Below are 19,084 nucleotides of genomic sequence, written 5' to 3' on the forward strand. Positions count from 1 at the left end.
ACCCCCACCTCCACCTCTCAGCTGTCGGAACCTGCTCCAGTTCGGGACTCAGATCCAAAGTAGTGTTCTCACTCTTCATTATGTCGTGCAGATGGTGTGAAATCAGTAACAGATTAAAGGCCTAGCGTATCGTCCACCACTTTTCACGTCAGACTTTTAGACTGAGATCATATTATGTTGAGAAATTAAGGGTGAAACATTGAAAGTAATGTTATGTACAGTCTTATTTCAAGATGTCATGCTCTGAGTATGTTTTGTGAATGGCTCTCAGCTACAACCACATCAAATTTTAGCAAGGTGTCTGTGAAATGGATCAAATTGTAGCCTTTTTTTTTCTTCCAAGTTCATGTGTACACATGCAGACTTCACTGTCAATATTTGTTACCATTACATTTAGTTCCCTTTTAATTGTAAAGCTAGCATTTTAAAGGAATGTTCTGGTTATTTTGACCTGGGGGTTCTGTGAGCTTTTTTTTATTTATTTATCTGTAGATAGCTTTTTGAACAACCTCAGTTTGGAAGAAATAAGAGTTTACATCCGACAGGACTGATGAGCTAACGGCTAGTCCAAGCGGAGCTGAGACCAAAGTGAATTAAAACAACTCTAGTCTCAAAAACTTACACCACCATGAATTATGCAATACACTGCTATTTATGTAATTCTGTGGTTATTTGCAAGCACAAATAGTAGCAGCTGCAGTGAGCTGTAACATTTCTGGTCAATTCTGGCAGGAAATTCATAATATCTCTGCAGTGGAATGCCAAATTGATTGTGATAAAAAGGGTTATAATCTGGCGCTCGCATGAATTGCTTTAAAATTTTGAGGATGGCAATTTTCAACATGGCACTTTGGAAGGTGGTCTACTTGAGCTATTTGCTCATCAATACGGTCAACAGCAGATTACTACAATTATTTAAACCTCTACACAGCTATCACATTCACATTACACAATTTTTCGAGCAGAAATATTAGATGTTAGAATATTCCTGGTACCCAAGACTGCACCAGAAGTGCTACAGCTAATTGCTGCTGCTGTTTGCAGTTGCAACCCCCCCCCCCATCCACACAGAATTCTGTGTAAATAAGTGTGTGATGCAAAATCAATGGTGGTGTAAGTGTTCATAAAGTAACATTTGCATGAATCGCTATAAAATATTTAAACTGGAACTCTTCTCAGATTGCAGCAATTCACTTGGACTTGATTGGCTTAGTCAGACCTGTCAGAATTAAACTCTTATTTCTCCAAATGGAAGATGCTTTAAGTGCGATTTACAACAACTAAAATATTAATTCTTCATAATTTCTCAACAGGACCCAGAAACACAGCTGAAAGATCCCTTTAATTCTTAAAGCGAGCGTCATTGTTCCAGTATTTTAAACTTGAAACGTGCCTTGTTTCTTCTGGTTTCTGCTTGCTAACGTTAACCATTGAAAGTGTTCATTTAAAAGCTGATGCAAGCTTTTTTTTCTGTTTCAGGTTGTGCCTGTGAAGTAAGGAGCTGTTCCAAAATGGACCCCTCTGACTGAGACGTAAACACGTCTTGTCTTTTGCTCAGCAGCTGAGATTTTTCAGCAGCATAAGCCATGCCTCACGAGTAAAATCAGATTTTTTTTTTGCTTAAAGCAATAAAAAAAGGGAAATAAACCCCTCCTACATGCCTCCCCATGTAGAACCCCTTCAGCGCGTCCTTCTGGAGTGACAGCCCACTCATCCAGATAGGTTCTGCGTCGTCCTTTCGCTGTTTGGTCCTCCACCCACTGCCCTACAGTAACAACCCATCACCATGCTGCTCTGCCTGAGAATGACCAACACCTGAGCTCCCATGCGTCCAGTGAGCACCGATTCAGACGGTCCCGCTCCTCCTGAGAACCTCTCTTGCCCCTTTCCCCTCGCGGGGCCCCTGCCTGCCTCAGAGATGTCCCTGCTCCAGTCGCTGGGGCCAGTGCAAAGCTGGCTCGGCCAGGAGCTTGAGAAGTGCGGGATTGACGCCATGATTTACACCCGCTACGTTCTCAGCCTTCTCCTGCATGACAGCTACGACTATGACCTGCAGGACCAGGTGGGTCCTCGTAACCAGGAAGAAAATGAAGTTAGGCTGAGAAAGCTTTCAAAATTGTCACATGAGTGGGTATTAAGAGGGCCAACTTGGTGTTTATATAAAATGACCTTGAAGACAAAGATATCAGTTTACCCAGCAAGATTAACTGTAGGGTTTCCTTTTACATCATGAGACATTTATCGCTGATGAGGCCATTCTCTGTTTCTTTCTGTTTCATTTCGAAATGCAGATTACCTTGGGCTTACAGTTTTTATACACAATTTAATTACATGTTTAGAGGTCAGTGTTGCAATTGTTGATTCTGTTCTTTTTAAACATTAATTTTGTCACCTGTATTTTACTTTTTTTTTTTTACAGGAAAATGACATCTTCCTGGGATGGGAGAAGGGAACTGGGAAGAAATGGGGCAAGAGCAAGAAGAAGGGAGGGACCGACCTGAGTCTAGAGGAAATGAAGAAGCAAGCAGCAGTGCAATGCCTCCGTTCTGCATCTGATGAAGTAAGAGTTGTTCTGCCCAATTGTTGAAATCCTGTGGTTCTAAAGATGTTTGTGAAGAGTGGTGTTAGTCAACCAGCTATGGCTTGTGATGTGATCATTATGCTACCTTTTGAAGTCTTGTAAACTGACTTTGACTTAACTTTAGAGAGACTTGTGAATTAAGAATATTCACAATATACAGTGTCTAAAAAAGAATTCATGGATGTTTTATGCTTTTATTGCTGTCATAAATCAATCATGGTCAATATAAGGTGGCTTTCTTTCCAAACACATTAAAAAAAAAGTATTTAAGTTGTTTATTTTGGGTAAGTCATTAGACTCTAAAAACATTGTGTCAATGAGAAAAGTCTAAGCATCAAATGGAGGAAGATCTGTGCTGTAAGGGCTACATCACCCTATTTTGGTAAATGTGCAATTAGCCATCCGAAAGGTTATTTTAGGGTCAACACTCTATTTTTGTTTTGAATAAAAATAATCTCCTGACAGAATACATTGCTACTAAAATATAATATCATTCATACTTAAAACTTAAATGTTGTTTTTACATTTTTTGTGTGAAAAGGCAACAGAGAAAATTAGCTCCCTTGTTCCTCTGTGGTCATTAGTAAATGGGTTTGCTTTTGCAGAGATGTTGGAGGTTAGGAGAAGGGTCTGCAAGAAAAGGTCAGGACTGTTGTGCTTTTCTTTAGACACTGGGCACTACTTTGTATTTTTTAGTTTATTTTTAAGCAGCACACACTGCACAAGTTTGCAGCAGAGCCGGCCGGCCGGCTGTCAGCTGACCTGCATTAGCACAGTGACGTAAAAGGAAACGGCGCTGCAGAGAACCTTTTTATTTTGAACAGAACACGAGCATGTTAGTGTGGCTGGAGCATTCCATGCTGTGATTTTCAAGTTCTTGTTCTGAGGTAGAGTTTGTGGTTTTTATCATTTATTTTACTGCAAACCCATGGTTTCTGCGTGTTGTATTGCTCCATATTAAATGGGTCGTAAATTAACTTGATATAACCAGTAAATATGTGCTGTTGAAAGCAAGGAGAGGAAATCACTCTGCTGCTGCTTAGCCATTTTTTATTTTTGAAAGCATTTGTGTGCTACAGCTAAATATAGCAGCGTCATGGCTGAGCATGCCTGAACTGTCACAAGTCAGCTGGCTTGAAGTGTGTCAACCTCTTGCGTTTCATTGCTTCTTTGTGTCGCCATCGGAGTAGTCTTACCCAAGGCTACAAAACCTTTCATCGTCAGTCACAATTGTAGATTGCATTGAAAAAACAAACTATTATGTTTATCATATTTATTGGATATAAAGTTGCTACTATGTTCTGTTCAGAATACCCAGGCATACCACTTTTTACGTTACATTAAAATGTGCTTAATTTTACAGATTGTATTTACATGTGTGTGTGCCTCATGCGATTAAACCTATATTGACAGATTGTAGTTCTTAGACTTACAGAATCAGAGTACTTATTTGGATTCTTGGAAACTGTAAACCTCAAATCTTTTTCTTGTCTTTGTTTATGTGCAGAACTCTGGAATCGAGAGCCTGGTTGAAGAGCTTTGCTCCAAACTTAAGGACATTCAAAACAAACAGAAAGGTTTGATTCTATGGTATCATATTTAAAACGTTTCAGGTAAAGATAATCAAAATAGTCTAATAAGATGTTTTGTTGTTTGATTTATGTTATAGAAGAAAAGTGCATTCACAAGAAATCAGATGGCTCTCAGTCTCCAGAGCGTTCTGATTCTCCCTCTTCAAAGGACCAGGTGGAAATGTAAGCTTTGTGGTTGTGGACATTTATGTGATTTTTACCCATAGTATTTTAATTATTCAAACTAGACTATTTGTAAATTAAATTAAATCTTTTTTGTTTGTTTGTTTATTGATTACAGGTATTATGAAGCCTTTCCTCCTTTGTCAGAGAAACCTGTTTGTCTCCAAGAGATCATGACGGTGTGGAACAAGGCAAAGGCCTGCGCTTACTCCAGTTCATCATCCTCTGCAGCCCCTCAAACCAGCACAGACACATCCTCCCCCAAAGACTGTAACAGCGAAGGTGAAGCTACAAAGGAGCGAAACCTCGAGGCGTCCGGCACCATCACTTCTGTGACCAGCGACAGAGGCCAGCAACGGCGAAGCAAAAAGGAGAAAGAAAACAGATGCCACACTGGTGCAGCTGCGGAGGAGAAATCTACTGGTCACTCAAAGAGACAGACTAGACACCGATCTGAGGGCAAATATCGACCCAGATCCTGGTCTTCTGGCTCTAGTGAGGCAGGCTCAAGCTCAAGTGGGAACCAGGGTGACTCCAAGTCATCCAGAAGCAAAACAGTTAGAATAAGGCACAAATCCAGGGAGGCTGCCAAGACTAAGAGAACACGCAACAGTGGGCAGGTGAAGCTGCAGGTGAAGCTTATTGATAAAGAGGAGAGAAGAAACCTAGGAGGGAGCGGGAGCAGCACAACTGGCACCGCTGCCAAACATTCACAGCTTTCCAAAAAGGGTAAACGACCGCTGAAGGAGATTCGTAAAGATCCAGGCTGGGTGGAGGCAAAAGAGTCCAGAGTTGAGGGCAGAAACAAAGAGTACATGGAGGAGCCGCTTTGGTACACTGAGCCCATTACAGAATACTTTATACCTTTCAGCAGCTGTCAAAGCAAGCTTGAAACAAAGTATCGAAGCAAGGTCGGCTCTCCGGATGGCTTTGGTTTGTCGGCGGATGTGGAGAGGCTGCCTGAGAAAATCCAGGGACTCTGCATTACCAATGAGAACTACCAGAGAGCCTACTTAGCGGCAGGCTCGTTTGTGGATGGGCACTTTGTGGAGGGGCCCGGCGAAGCAGACGATGAAACCGCTGACCTCACCGGAACTTCAGGCTGCCCTCAGCCAGAGGATAGTAGAGATTTAGATGACAAGCATCTGTCTGAATTCACTCACTTCTATGAAGTTGATATTTATCAATCCATATTGGATACTAGTGCCTCAGACGCGATACAGGAGAGTCGGATCTTAAGCATGATTCAGCAGAAAAGCAAAGAGCAAGGAGACAATGAGGCAGAATGTTGTTTAGTGTTAGATGGCCTCGAGCAGCAAGGGGAAAGTGCAATACGGGCAGACTCGCAGGAAGCTTCAGGATCCGTTGGGTTTTTAATGGAGGATCTTGAAAATATGGTTCAGATGTGGGGATGTTATTCACCATCCACCTCCGAAGATATAGAAAGAGAAAGCTTCATAGAGGACTCCCCCGTTCGGCTCTCCCCTCTTCTTGATAGTGTTTCATTGACCCTAAGCAAGCTACCTAGGAATCTGGAAGAGCCACCTGCTCCTGAAGCGACCAGTGAGCCGTCTGGTTTGAACTCATCCTGCTTCTCCATTTTCGAGCTGCAGTATGAAAGCCCAACTTTTCCCTTCCCCCACGACTCACTCACCGTTAGTCACGAAAACAACACAGACTCTAGTAGCTGTCTCGACCCACATTCGAATAAACAGTCACGTTTGCTAATATGGACCAAAAATAGTGCCTTTGACGAAACTGAACACTGTTCCAACCTATCAACACGAACTTGCAGCCCGTGGTCCCATTCAGAGGAGACTCGGTCGGACAACGAGCTGGGAAACGCACCAGCAGAGGATGCTGCTCAAATTGGCAATGAAGAGGCAGATTGTGTCATCCCTCCTCTCTCTGGTACATATCTAGAAGATGAAATCTTAGAGTTTTTGCAAGAGGACTCTGGCAAACAGTCCGAGAAGGTCAGCGTTAGCACAGCGTCCAGTCAGACCTTCACCAAAAAATCTAAATTGGAGTCTGTCTGCGGCATAGCACTAGAAGAGGATGAAAGTAAACAGTACAGCACTGGCATGTTTTCGGACAACACAAACCAACAGAGTGATGATTACAGCTCAGGGATAATAAAAGACATTTGGACTGCAATTGGAGATGGTAATTCTGCTCTGTCTAAGCACAGAGCAGAAAAAGCAAACAAGGGGCTTTTTTCAGATGAGCCAGGCGCTTATTGTTGCAACTGTTTAGAGGTCCAGACAAAAGGCGTTCCAATTCAGGGACCCCAGAAAAAAGCAGTGCAGCGGTCTGAGTATCACCTCTGGGAAGGCAAGAAGGAAGAGCAGGACATAGCCAAAAACAAACTCTCCAAGGTTGACGCTGCAGGGGATTACATGACTCCGTCCAAGCCCTGGGACTTGAGCTCTGACAAGGAGAGTACATCGTTCATCCTTGGAGGGGTGTATGGAGAGTTGAAAACACTAAGCGGGGATAAAAATTGGGCTGTTGTGCCACCAGGTGATACCCAGGATAGCTTACTGCAATGTGCTGCTGCAGCTGCCTCTGTGTCTAGCTCAGACATGCTTACCATCACTGGCAAAGACGTATTCATGAACCCTGGCAGCTGCTTCGCCCCCGGACACAGGCCCCTGTGGAGGCCCCTTGTTTCCTTCGGGCAGAGCGACCAGGCCAATAAAGGAGGTGGAGATGGACTGAATAAAGGATTTTCTTTGATCTTCCATGAAGATTTGCTTGGATCTTGCGGAGGCTGGCATAGCGAGGAGCAAAGTTTAAAATATCCGTTTGCGTCCTTTAACCTGAACAATCCCTTCTCTCAAGTCCTCCATGTAGAGTGTTCGTTTGAGCCTGAGGACATGGCTTCTTTCAGTCCAGGATTCAAGCCAAAATCCATCCTTTGCTCGGACTCTGAGAGTGAGGCCTTCCACTCACGGATATATGGCTTCAACCGGACACAGTACAGGGCCATTCGCATTTCCCCTAGGACTCATTTTCGACCAATATCGGCCTCAGAGTTGTCTCCTGGTGGAGTGAGTGATTCGGAGGCCGAGACCGACAAAGAAGAGATGAGTTTTTCTATGGCGGCACCGGTGGACGTCTTTGACGATCCTCAGGCAGATCTGAAACCTCTGGAGGAGGATGCAGAATGTGAGGGCCCTTATTACGGGAAGTCAGAACTGGAATCTGGGAAGTTTTTACCCAGATTAAAGAAGTCTGGCATGGAGAAGAGTGCCCAGACCTCTCTGGATTCCCAGGAGGGTTCTAGCACCCTCCTGCCGATCGCAGAGCAAGAGAGTTGCTTAAACTGCGAAACGGCAACAGCTGCATCAAGTGCAGGTGAACAGACGGATGTGGATAAGATTCAAAAAGAAAAAATGTCAGAAGAAAAACAGTCCTGTTTATGTTCACCAGCAGGTCAAATCCCCAAATATGGGATTGCTTATGACTATGTTGGCGATGTGTCAGAGGTAAGTGCTTCCTAATAATGATTTGATTTGTTGCATTTAATGTGTTCTTAAATTTACCCTAAAAAAACAGCATACTGTCATCTGTAAGTGGGTAAGTTTGTTCACGGTCATTTCTTGTTTGTCTTGTCTAGTTTCCTCTGTTAAATCTAAGTGGACAGGGAGGAACTGGCAACCAGCAAGATGAGTGCTGGTGGCAGAATGCAGTTTGTTCCCCCCTTTTCCCTGGATCTCAGTGTACAGGTAAATCCAGACTTCAGTACGGCTAGTTATCACTGATATGCTTTTGTTACTTTTGTTGATCTGCTGTCATACCGTTGTGGATGAGGGTTTTGTCAGAGAAGCAGCATCTGTCTAAATTTTGCGCAAACCTTCCCATCTGCCAGATTTCCTCTCATGGACTCTCAGTACACTGCTGTCCCCAGACAGGTGTTGGATTTGAGTGTTCATTTTATTCAAGAAAAATATTTTGGAATAAGGAGGAGACCAATATCTGCTGTTGTAAAAGTTGATGGTTATTGTTCTTTGTTGATGTAGGCCTTCAATTCTCGAGCTTCGATGCTCTTTCTGTAGACTGTAGACAGTTTTTCATAGCTTGTAGGCAATACCCCCTGTTTAGGATAGCACCACCCTATTGGTTCAAAATGTTACATTGGGAAAGGAAAGGTTTGGTCATACTGTAGTAGGTTTCTGTGTAAAAACTTATAATAATCTTACCCGTTGTAAAGACTTTTTGAGCAACATCACCTCGAAGAAATGGTTCTGTTGGAGGTGAACTTCTCAGGCAGACTGAATGCAGTTAAGAACAAAGTGGGTTTCTACAGTCTTAAAGAGGCTCCAGTCTCAAAAGTTTCATAAAAGTTCATGCAAATGCTTCTTATAAACCTTCACACTGCAGTCAGTTTTGTATTTCATGATTATTTACATAGAATTTGGTGGTAAATTGCACCAGTAGCAGCCCCGGAGCATCTAAGGGTCACATCTGTCTAGAAATTTATATTTTTGGCAAAATAGCCACATAATCCTAAATGACCGTGGTGTAAAGGTTTATAAAACAGCTTCTGGTGAACTGCTGTGAAATATTTGAGATCGGAGCTGTTTAAAGATGGCAGCAATCTGCTTTGGTCTTAGCTGTATTAGGACTAGCTGTTAGCTCATCATTTGGGTTTCTAAACTGTTTCTCCAAACTGAGGCTGTACAAGAAGCTATCTACAACAGGTAAAACATCCATTAATTTCAACTTTTACACAGAAACCATCTTTAGTATTTTTCTTTGAACCCTGTTAAAGTAAAACCTTTGTTCTCTGAGCTTGCCACTGCACTCAGCAGTAAGTCCTGCTTTTCACTGCAGATAGTTGTGGTGTTCAGTTCAAAATATGTGATGTTTTCAAAACTATGAATGAAAATTCTTAGTTCGCAGTGCTGTCTGCTTTGATGTACCATCTGTATTGCTTTATTACAACAAAAATCTCGTGCACTATCCTTGCTTGATGAGAAGAAAAAAGACGAGCATCAAGGACTGTCTGTATGTAGATATAAAGTTATGATTCAAAGAGCAATGTGGAGAATTGAGGCTGGTGAAGAAGCTCAGTTTCCTCAGTGACTGGTGACTTTCAGCAGCTGCGTATGTGTACATCTGTGTACATCACAGTCCACAGTTAAACCAAACTGAACATTGATTGTGATCAAAGCAAACTACAAAACCGTTTTTGCCCGGGACTCATCATCCAAATGAATGGGTTTCAGAGCTCGGCGGTGCCGTTGCATCTTTTGGCCTGAATGCCCCTTTCCACTCTAGTTGGAGCACCCCGACCTACAAATCAGCTACTTTTGGACATTTCACAGATCCAGTTCAAATTAGAGCTAACATTAATTTACAACCAGCAAGTCTCCTGCATCTTTTTTTTTTTTAAATCAAGAAAACCATATTGTTAATGGTTTGTTCTCCTTCCTCCAGGGAGCAGCAACATTTGAAGTCTCCAGTTTTTGCAGAGGACGCCTGTCACCGAGAGGAAACCTTGCCCTGCTCTTGGGACTGGACCTCTACCAGCAAAGATTCAGGGTCATCTCAGAAGCTGACAAACCTAATGTAGGCTAATTTTCTGAGACACCTCTCCGAAACCCCAACACATAACCCTGTTGGTTTTTCATTTACTAACTTCAGAACAACCTTGTGTAATCAACAATCAGATCAACAAAGCAAGTGAAAGTAGAAATACTTTAAAAAAAAACAACAAAAAACAAAAAAAAAACAACAAAGAAAAAAAACATGTTCTGTCTTTGAGTGATGCCATGATTCTTCTGCTAACCGGTCCTTTTCAAAACTCACAGTTAGCTTGTAGAAACATTTTGTTCTATTCTGTTAGGTTTTGATCCCACCATTTTGAGTTTGAGCCGAGAGTTTGGTGGTTGGTGGCGTCCGAATGGCCGTGCGTGTGTTCGTCCAGCCAGTCTCACTCCTCATTTCTAGTTGAACCTAATGTTGTGTGGAACGACTGCTATCACATCCTCTACGTGGCCATCTTCAGTTCAGAAAGACAATACAACGATGTAGAGATTTTTGAGGTTTTTTTCAGCGATTCGAGAGTTGAATTAAAATAGCTTGCTTGGATGATTTTCTGAATGTGAAGTAGAGAATGTGTGCAGGTTTCTTCAAAAATATCCGTAAGTTCCCCGTGTGTGAAAAGTTTGTCTTTTTTTTTTCTGAATGGTGAAAGTCTTTTAAAAGCCTAGTTGTAGAAATAGTGTGGTTTGTGAGGCTAAAATAAAACGTTTGAACAGAAAAATAATCAGAAATCACAAGGAGTTTTGTAGGAAAATAAAATATCAATAATCTACTTTAAAATGCAATGCTGTAAAAGAAATTTGGTCAAAAATGACAAAAAAAAAGTTTGTGTTTTGAGGTAAAAACTCATGAGATGGCACAAGTATAACCATTTCTCCAGCCACCTGTGTTGCAACTAAACAAATCTTTATTTTTCTTTTCAATTTCTATGGTACAGACTATTGGTGCTATAAATATGTTCAGAAATCTTTTGAAGTTGCAGTTCAATAATATGGCTGTAATAAGTTTATGCTATATTTTGTTTGTAGGCCAGACAGACTCCATAAATAGATTTTGGGGGAAAAAAGAAAGAAAAAAAAAAAGTTCTGGCTTAATGTGGCTTGGTTTGTTCATTTTAAGGTAACACCAGAATTTGTCTGACCTGTAATTGCTGAGGCATAAAAAAAAAAAAAAAAATTAAAGTTTACGTTTCAACTCGTCTTTTCAGTTCAGAACCCCCAAAAACCAAATGGACAAAATCACCAGACTGTCCATCGTGCGAGTAAACAAGTGTTCTGGGGCAAACATCAAACCAAAAACCATCCGGAATTACTTTTAAGATACTCTAAGATTTGTTTCATATGAGGTGTGTTTTTAGTTCCTTTTTGTTTTGCGATATATTTTGTTCAAATACTGATTTTCGTGTGGTGACAGAACTCGTGCAGACACTGGTTCAGATTGTTTTTGGACTTTTATCTCAGAGAAATGTTGACTCCAATACATGGAAGCTGCCACTCCTGCAAAACTGAAATGGAAGCACGTTACGTTTTAATGTAATGTTAGATTTCCACATACTTTCATCATTTTGTTTTTTGCATAAAATGTTTTAATGATATTACAGTACACAAACTTATCACATTTAATTTTCTCCCTATTCAAAGTTTTACTACAATATTATAAGATAAAAATATTATTTTTGTTATAACCATATTATAATAACATTAAAAACATTTTATAATGTGAAAAGTTTAATAAGTTAACAATATTTTCCATGTACTTTCTTTTACACAACAAAATGTTTTTGCTTTATTACAATATACAAACTTATCACATTTTAACACATTTTTTTTAATAACATTTGAAAACGTTATCACTTTATTACAAGATAAAACCTATATTGCAATAGCATGTTTTAGTTTTTTGGGGTTCTAACGTGATAAGAACGCATGCTGTGATAATGTAAAAACATTTTGCCTCACGCTAACAAAGAAATGCGATACGATGCCATTTTATTTTTGCTGGGGTGGCAGCGATCTGTTCCTGCTCCAACAGGGTGTTCACAGGAACGCAGATGCATCCACGCAGTGCCGTAAATCTGAAACAATCCTTTAAGAAATTAGCTATAAAATCTTTGAGCCATGCTTTAAAACCCCATTTTTTAGCATTTTAGCTTTGAAAAGTCAAAGTGAATGGAATCATAAATGCATTCTGTTCTTCGATGTCATTTTATTTTATTTCCCTTTTCACAAACTTTATTTTTTTTAAGCAGTCTATAAAGATAGTTCACTGTCACAACTACGAGGAAAGTAAAGCACAGATATTAAAAGTCCTCCCTTCTTATACGAAGTAAAAAGGTGTTCATGCTGCCGCGCGCTGTCCCAGGTGGAGGCATCTAATTTGAGCATGGCTTTGGGAAATGGCTTCTGCTTTAAGCCTAAAACTTGGTTTTAGGTCAATGCATCTTTAACAAAAAAATAAATAAAAAGAAACAAAACTCAAGCAGTGAAATGAAACTTGCGCAACTTCAGGATCCTGTCTCCCCCCCACCTTTTTCTTTGACAGTCCAATACTCAGGAATTTTTTAATACACACATACACTCAGACCTGTGACATTGTATTGATGCATTAATGTTTTCTTTTTATTTTATTTTATTGTTGACAGGAGTTTATTTCACGCAAATCAGATGTGGCTGTCATTAATGTAGAGCTTTAGTTTTAGTAAAAAAAAACAAAATAAAAATGAAAAAAGAAGCCATTGTAGATTGCATAAGCAGTGTGGAGGGAGATTCCCTGAGTTCTATGCAATACCTTGGCACATGTAAACATTCAAGAGTAAAAGGACAGAAGTCATGCAGTTCGTTGTGCATGTGGGTTACTTTTGAGCGAGGGACAACTGAGAAAACAAACTTTGGAATGTCTCTGAGAAATAAAGCATGCAAACATCACACTCCCATCTTTTTAAGTTGAATTAAACACATTTTAGTTTAAACAGAAGAAAAGACATTGAGGTTAAATCAGTGAGAGAATGTTCTGACTGTGTGTGTGTTTGTGTACAAGAAGCATTTACTGTACATGGGATGGATCGCATTACATCTTTCTCCATTCAACTCTTCCGTTTTGATAGGATGTGTTAAAAACAAGAAGAAGAACAACAACAAAAAAACGTTTGACGTGGAAATATGTTCATTGAAGGTTTATGTGTTTGGAAAAATATTGAAAGGGTTGCTGAGTTTCTAAAGAACATAACCAGCACTGAAAACACAAGTTTTCCTCGTTTGTTTTTTGTTTTTTCTTTGTTTTTTTCGCATTCCCACCCAGATGATGCTTCCTCTCCCCCTCCTCCTCCTCCTCCTCCTCCCCCTCCCCTTCCTTAATGTTCCTGAATCCCATCTGTCCCGAGTAGATGTGTTCTGATTTCATGTACACCCTGAGTAAATTATTTTGTTTCATTGTGGATTTTCTTAACATCTAATAAAGGAATAAACCAAACCTGAGTGCGAGTCGCTCCGTCGGTTGGCGCTGACATTACGCTGTGGCACAGTGACCTCAAGGTGACACTAGAGAGCTGAGGAGAGGGAGCAGACAGCTGTGTCAGTGACACACACACACACACACACACACAACACACACACACACTGGTCCTGTATGGTATTATTATACGTCACGAGTCTCATTTATTTTATGGATCAAAAGCTCAAAGTTTCAGAACCATTGCTGCAGATGTTTAAATCATGCAACTTTATGGTAAATGTTTCAACCATTCTACATTTACAGTGAAAATAGTGCTCACAACCTTCTCTGTTGTACTTTTTTTAGTGTAGATCTATGAGTTTTTGCATATTATTCGGGCTTGCAGCATTTTTACACACTTTGTGTTTTTATGTTTCAGTGTATTTGCATTAAAAGTTTTCTTAGCCACTTTTTTAAATCCATTTTAGGCTTTATCGCTAGTTGAAAACATTTCTGCTAAAGATGAGCTTGATAATAATTAAGTTAAATAGTATAATGCCAATTAAATACAAATTACAAGCAGTTCAAGTATTGCCTAATTTTATTCCATTCAGTTTATATAGCTCCAGTTCACAACAAGTCATCTCAGACAATATTTTAATACAATACTATCGCAGAGTACATTATGAAATACCAATTTGTAAAAGTTATGTAAAGAAGCCTTCATCTCAGTCCCCCATCCCGAGCAGCACAGTGGCAACAGCTGAAAGGAATGACCTTTAACAGGCAGGAACCTCCAGCAGAACCAGAACCAGGCTCAGGACAAGGGCCCATCTACCACGACCAGCTGAGGCTTGACAGGACAGAAAAGAGACACAGGTGAACAGAGACGGATTTGTCACGGTGTAGTTCCTATGGGAAGAAAATCAGGAAAACACAGTTCAGAGGCCGCAATAATTGCAAATGTAGAGAATGGCCAGCAGCGGAGTGAGGAAATGGGATCAGTTTGTCCTCCAGCAACATAACTAAGGGATAGATCAGGAAACCCAAGCCAACCCTAACTATAAGATTTATCAAAAAGAAAGGTCTTAGTCTTAAAAGTATAGAGGGTGTCAGCTTCATGGACAGAAACTAGAAGTTGGTTCCACAAGAGAGACTGAGAACTGAAAGCTCATAGGAACCACAAGTAAACCTGCAGTCTGAGAGCAAAGAGTTCTGTAAGGAAAACATGGAACAAGAAGATTTTTATTCTTAGAATAGATATTGGTTATTTGAACTTTGTAAGAAGTTTGATCTCTTTTTCAAGAGTTTTTGGACACCCAGATTAAAAAAAAAATATATATATTCTTCCACCTTAAAAGTGATAAATGGACGTACCAGTTAATAATTTATATTTGTAAACATTATGTATGCTAACTTAACTGCATTAATTAGTTAATCGCTCACCTTCAGTGCGTGTGCAGGTATCAGGTCGATTAGTGATGCCTTCAGGTCCAGACAGGTGAATCCATCGAGCCGGGTGTCGTTCTGGACTCGATTACACCGCTCTCCACGTACAAGTTTGTTTTAAAATGGCGGCGGAAGCAGCGAAACAGGTATGAAATGTTAAATATCGCCGTTAAAAGGTCGTAAATGTGCTTTTGAATTTGATTCGCCAAACGGCAGCGACCTTCCTCTCATTTCGGCGATGGTGTGGAGGCGAACAAACACGTTCTCTGTAGTTTGAAGTGAATTCGGCTCCACTTGAGGAAGCGGTGTTGAAATGAGTGAGTTGGCGTCAGCAGCAAGTCAAGTGCACTTGCCGAGGAAGAGAGCGCTGCGTCGCGGTGTTTTGTGTTCACCAGCAGCCTTCTCATTCTTCTTCTCCCTCCCCTCCACCTGCAGTGACTTTATGTGACGGTGAAAGACCCGGGACCGGTGCTGCTTGTGTGCGTTAATCTGTGTTAAGGAGATGGAGGTGCAGCCGTAGCCACAGCATCATCATCATGGACCACTCCGGGCGGCGGCTACCTGTCACCCACCTGTAGCGTCCACCCGGCCGGCATGGCGAACACGAACCGCGGCGTCCAGAACCAGAACCAGAACCAGAGAGACGGCCGCTGTGGTATGTCGCTGTTTCTCTCTTCTTTGTTTTTTTTTATTAGTGTAAATAAGTCGTAAACACGCTGTCTTTTTAACGCTGTTACTGTTTGTGCAGTCCGCGTTTGCCACTTTTAGGATCACGCCAAAGCGTATTATAAAAACAGTGTAATTAAAAACATCTTCCTGTAGTTTAAATTAAGAGGGGTTTTAAAAACTATCAAGAATAGATTCGCATAATATAAAAGCCCCTCTTTAATTCGGCATGCATTTAAAATAAAAACGCTCACTTTGGAAGAAAAAAAAAAACGTTTATTCTTAAACGTTTGGCCTTTCCAACACTATTCAGAAAATAATTTTAATTTGGTAAAAAAAAAAAAGTAAACATTTTTATGCTTTAAAAGTAACTTCAACCTAATATTTTACATTGTCTCTTTGTTCAAACGCAAATGTCAACTCTTGACTTTGCTTATATTTCAGCTTTTGTCATGGTGTCAAGTTAAAGGTGAACGTCTTTGTTCTGCCTGGTAATATTGATTTGATGACTTGCAGAGCAAGATGTGTGCAACTATTCAAATGGGCGGTTCTGTCAGAGACGGAAATAATTGCTGTTGTTTCAAAACTTTTTGAGTTTTGGGACAAAGTCTGCAGGACTCACGTGACAGCCTACAAGCCAGGGTTTAGAGCCGGGAAAGAATTCACTGATTTGGGAAACCCTTAGCTTGAGTGTGGTGTTTCAGGTTGAATACCAGGAGAGCTAATTAATGAATTAATTAATCTATATTTCCCCATCAGAGTGACTTCAGTTGCAGCACCCTCTGTTAAATGGTTCATGCTTCATTGTGCTCGGACACATAAACCTGTCCCTTAGTTTCCCGGCTGGTGTTAAAAGTATGATGTGGCCCAGCTGGGGCCCAGTTCACATCACATTCCAGACTCCAGTTACAGCCTGGTTACTGTGGGATTACATTTCACCCATCAAAGCTTCCACACCCTGTATCCAAAAGTCCCGGCAACTTTTAATATATATTTTTATTCTGTTGTCATGAGGGGTTTTGTCTTTATTGTAATGGTTTTAAAATGCGATATTCTATAGTCAGAGCTGGTTCAGTGTCAAAAATGAGTTGCTACCTCCTACGTCTGCATGACTTAACTGTAAGAAATTCCTGATCAGGTTAGGAATCAATTTATTGAAAGGTATCTGCCTTAAAAGCACAACATAAACTGAAACATAAAGTACTGTAAATGTAATGCATGAGAGCCTGTAAAGAGCGAGTTCAGCTCTTGTGAAGTGTAGCTCTGTGAACAGATTATGAACAGTTAACATCCTACCTGTCGCGGATGGCTCTTTCATCAGCCTAAGTTTGAAAAAATAGTTTGATTTTGATTGGGTTGATAAACTAGTCCGCGTGAGATCAAGACCAGAGTGGATTCTTGCCGTCTTTTAACAACACCAGTCTGAAACATTTTGTACAGGTTCATGCTAATTCCTGCAGGTATCTAATAATAATTCTGCTGTGCTACAACTAGCGTCACTCAGAATTCAGTAAGGCTGCAACAAATAATGTGTCTACTTTCTTGCAATTTTTGGGCGCCAGTTAGTCTCCAAAAGTCACTGTCCATTGAGATACTACCTTAAAGAGCCATGAAATGTGAAATTGATGGCAGTGTAAATGTTTACATAACAGCATTTCTCTTCATTGCCTGGTTTTGTAACCAAAGCCAGTGATACTTAATAACAGTTATGTTAAAGTAGCAAAAGGACTATACTCCTACTTTGATAAGATATTTCTCTGCTTTGGCTTAAAAGGGAGCCAGGTGTACAGAAATGTCATTGTTTTGTTGTATAAAATACTTGTGTGAGATTATTGAAACAATATAAACATAGGTGCAAATTAACTGGAGTTGGATATGCAGTGGAAATGACCTACATCAGGAATTAAAAAACTCTCCCTGAAGCACTGTATATGATGCTGCATTCGTTTAAAAACCTCTTTGTGCCAAAAAACATTTTAAAATGGTAAATGGCTTGCACTTGTATAGCACTTTATCTAGTCCAAGGACCCCAAAGCGCTTCACACTACAATCATTCACCCATTCATCCACACATTCACACACTAATGGTGGTAAGATACATTGTAGCCACAGCTGCCCTGGGGCAGGCTGACAGAAGCGAGGCTGCCATTACATTGGTGCCACCGAGCCCTCTGACCACCACCAGCAGGCAAGGCGGGTGAAGTGTCTTGCCCAAGGACACAACAGCTGAGACTGACGGAGCGGGGGTTTGAACCGACACCCCTCCGGTTACAAGACAAACCCCTACCTCCTGTGTAAAATGTGTATTCAATGTTGAATTTTAGTGGCTCATGTCCGCAGACTCTTTGTTGTTTTGTCTTGTGCTTGTAAGTGTGCATGAGATTTAATGAAACCAGAGGCTGATCTAGTGCTTTATTTTGGCTAGAAAATACATACCGTATCTTTTCATCAAACCAGGCTGCAAAGGGAATGAGTGGATTTTCTTTGACCAATGTTATTACTGGGTTGGTTACGTACATTGGTCAGGATGTTCTTAGATAATAGGGCTGATTTCTGTCAGCTACTGAGCTTCCCTTGTAACACCATGTTCAGGATTTCTTATCAAATTGTGATAAGGCTCAAACAAAATACAGGTTTTGAGATGGGCTCCACCCTTTTTAGAAATACACTCTAGTTTTTTAAGTTTTATGCAGTGCCTATAAAAAGCATTCACCCCCTTGGATATTTCACCCTTTTGTTGCTATTATAAATCAGTTATGGTCAATATAAATTGGCTTTTTAAAGTACAAATCATCAAAAGCACAAGTCAGGGATGGATACAAAAGGATCCCCAGGAGTTCTGGTAAACCCAACATCAAGAGATGGAAGGAATATGATACATGTGTAAACCTACCAAGAGCAGGCCGTCCTCTCAAAGTGAGTGACCGTGAAGAAGAAGAGAGAGACCACCAAGACACCTGGGAGCTCCCTGAAGGAGTTAAAGCTTCAGCAGGTCAGATGAGAGACACTGATGCTGGATTTAATAGAACTCCTGAGATGTTTAGGGCCTTGGAAATCCTTTTGTATCCATCCCCTGATTTGTACTTTTCTAATCTTTTCTCTGAGTCGAATGAGGACAGTCATTCTAAAGGGAGCGTATATATGTGCAATCACTTATTTTACATGATATATTTGTATTTACTTGGTATCATTCTGTAAAATGTTAATTTCACTTTGACATAAGTGTTTTCTTTTTACAACCCCTGGCAAAAAGTATGGAATCACCAGTCTTGGATGAGCACTCATTCAGACATTTCATGCTGTAAAACTAACTCAGATCAAAATCATGATACAATAATAAGGTCATTCCAAGGTGCAACTTGTTGGCTTTCAGGAACACTCAAAGAAATGAAGAAAAAACATTGTGGAAGTCAGTAAATGATACTTTTATTGACCAAACACAGGGAAATAAATATGGAATCACTCGATTCTGAGGAAAAAAGTATGGAATCACTCAAATTGGAGGTAGAAAATAAGGACACACCCAGTCTATTTTCTTTCCCTAAATGGACACCTGTCCCAGATTAGATGTGCCCGTTAGTCTGCAGTTAAAAACACCTGCAGTCATGACACTTTGAAGGGCTGCTGGACGACGTGGAGTAGCAAGAAGCAT

At 40.5% G+C, this 19,084-nt stretch overlaps 2 protein-coding genes across 4 annotated transcripts in view; both read left to right on the plus strand.

Moving 5' to 3' along the window:
• kiaa0232 (KIAA0232 ortholog) overlaps positions 1 to 11,064 on the plus strand; it is a 12,589-nt gene extending 1,525 nt beyond the window's left edge. The window contains exons 2-8 of the mRNA XM_017422082.3: positions 1,480 to 2,062; positions 2,420 to 2,560; positions 4,089 to 4,158; positions 4,251 to 4,335; positions 4,454 to 7,826; positions 7,958 to 8,066; positions 9,781 to 11,064. Coding sequence (XP_017277571.1) covers positions 1,826 to 2,062; positions 2,420 to 2,560; positions 4,089 to 4,158; positions 4,251 to 4,335; positions 4,454 to 7,826; positions 7,958 to 8,066; positions 9,781 to 9,797 — 4,032 coding nt within the window. The 5' untranslated portion in view covers positions 1,480 to 1,825 and the 3' untranslated portion in view covers positions 9,798 to 11,064. The remainder of the gene's footprint in view (positions 1 to 1,479; positions 2,063 to 2,419; positions 2,561 to 4,088; positions 4,159 to 4,250; positions 4,336 to 4,453; positions 7,827 to 7,957; positions 8,067 to 9,780) is intronic.
• A 3,765-nt stretch (positions 11,065 to 14,829) lies between these two features.
• The window catches only part of tbc1d14 (TBC1 domain family, member 14), a 50,935-nt gene continuing 46,680 nt past the window's right edge, over positions 14,830 to 19,084 (plus strand). For 2 of the 3 annotated variants that reach the window (XM_017422083.3, XM_037976447.1), the window contains exons 1-2: positions 14,830 to 14,912; positions 15,202 to 15,421. In XM_017422083.3, coding sequence (XP_017277572.1) covers positions 15,361 to 15,421 — 61 coding nt within the window. In that variant the 5' untranslated portion in view covers positions 14,830 to 14,912; positions 15,202 to 15,360. Of the gene's footprint in view, positions 14,913 to 15,107; positions 15,422 to 19,084 lie in introns of those variants that run through there. The other variant, XM_025007198.2, reaches the window with a different exon arrangement.

The sequence above is a fragment of the Kryptolebias marmoratus genome, linkage group LG7 (genome assembly GCF_001649575.2).
Source record: "Kryptolebias marmoratus isolate JLee-2015 linkage group LG7, ASM164957v2, whole genome shotgun sequence".
Classification (NCBI taxonomy): Eukaryota; Metazoa; Chordata; class Actinopteri; order Cyprinodontiformes; family Rivulidae; genus Kryptolebias; species Kryptolebias marmoratus.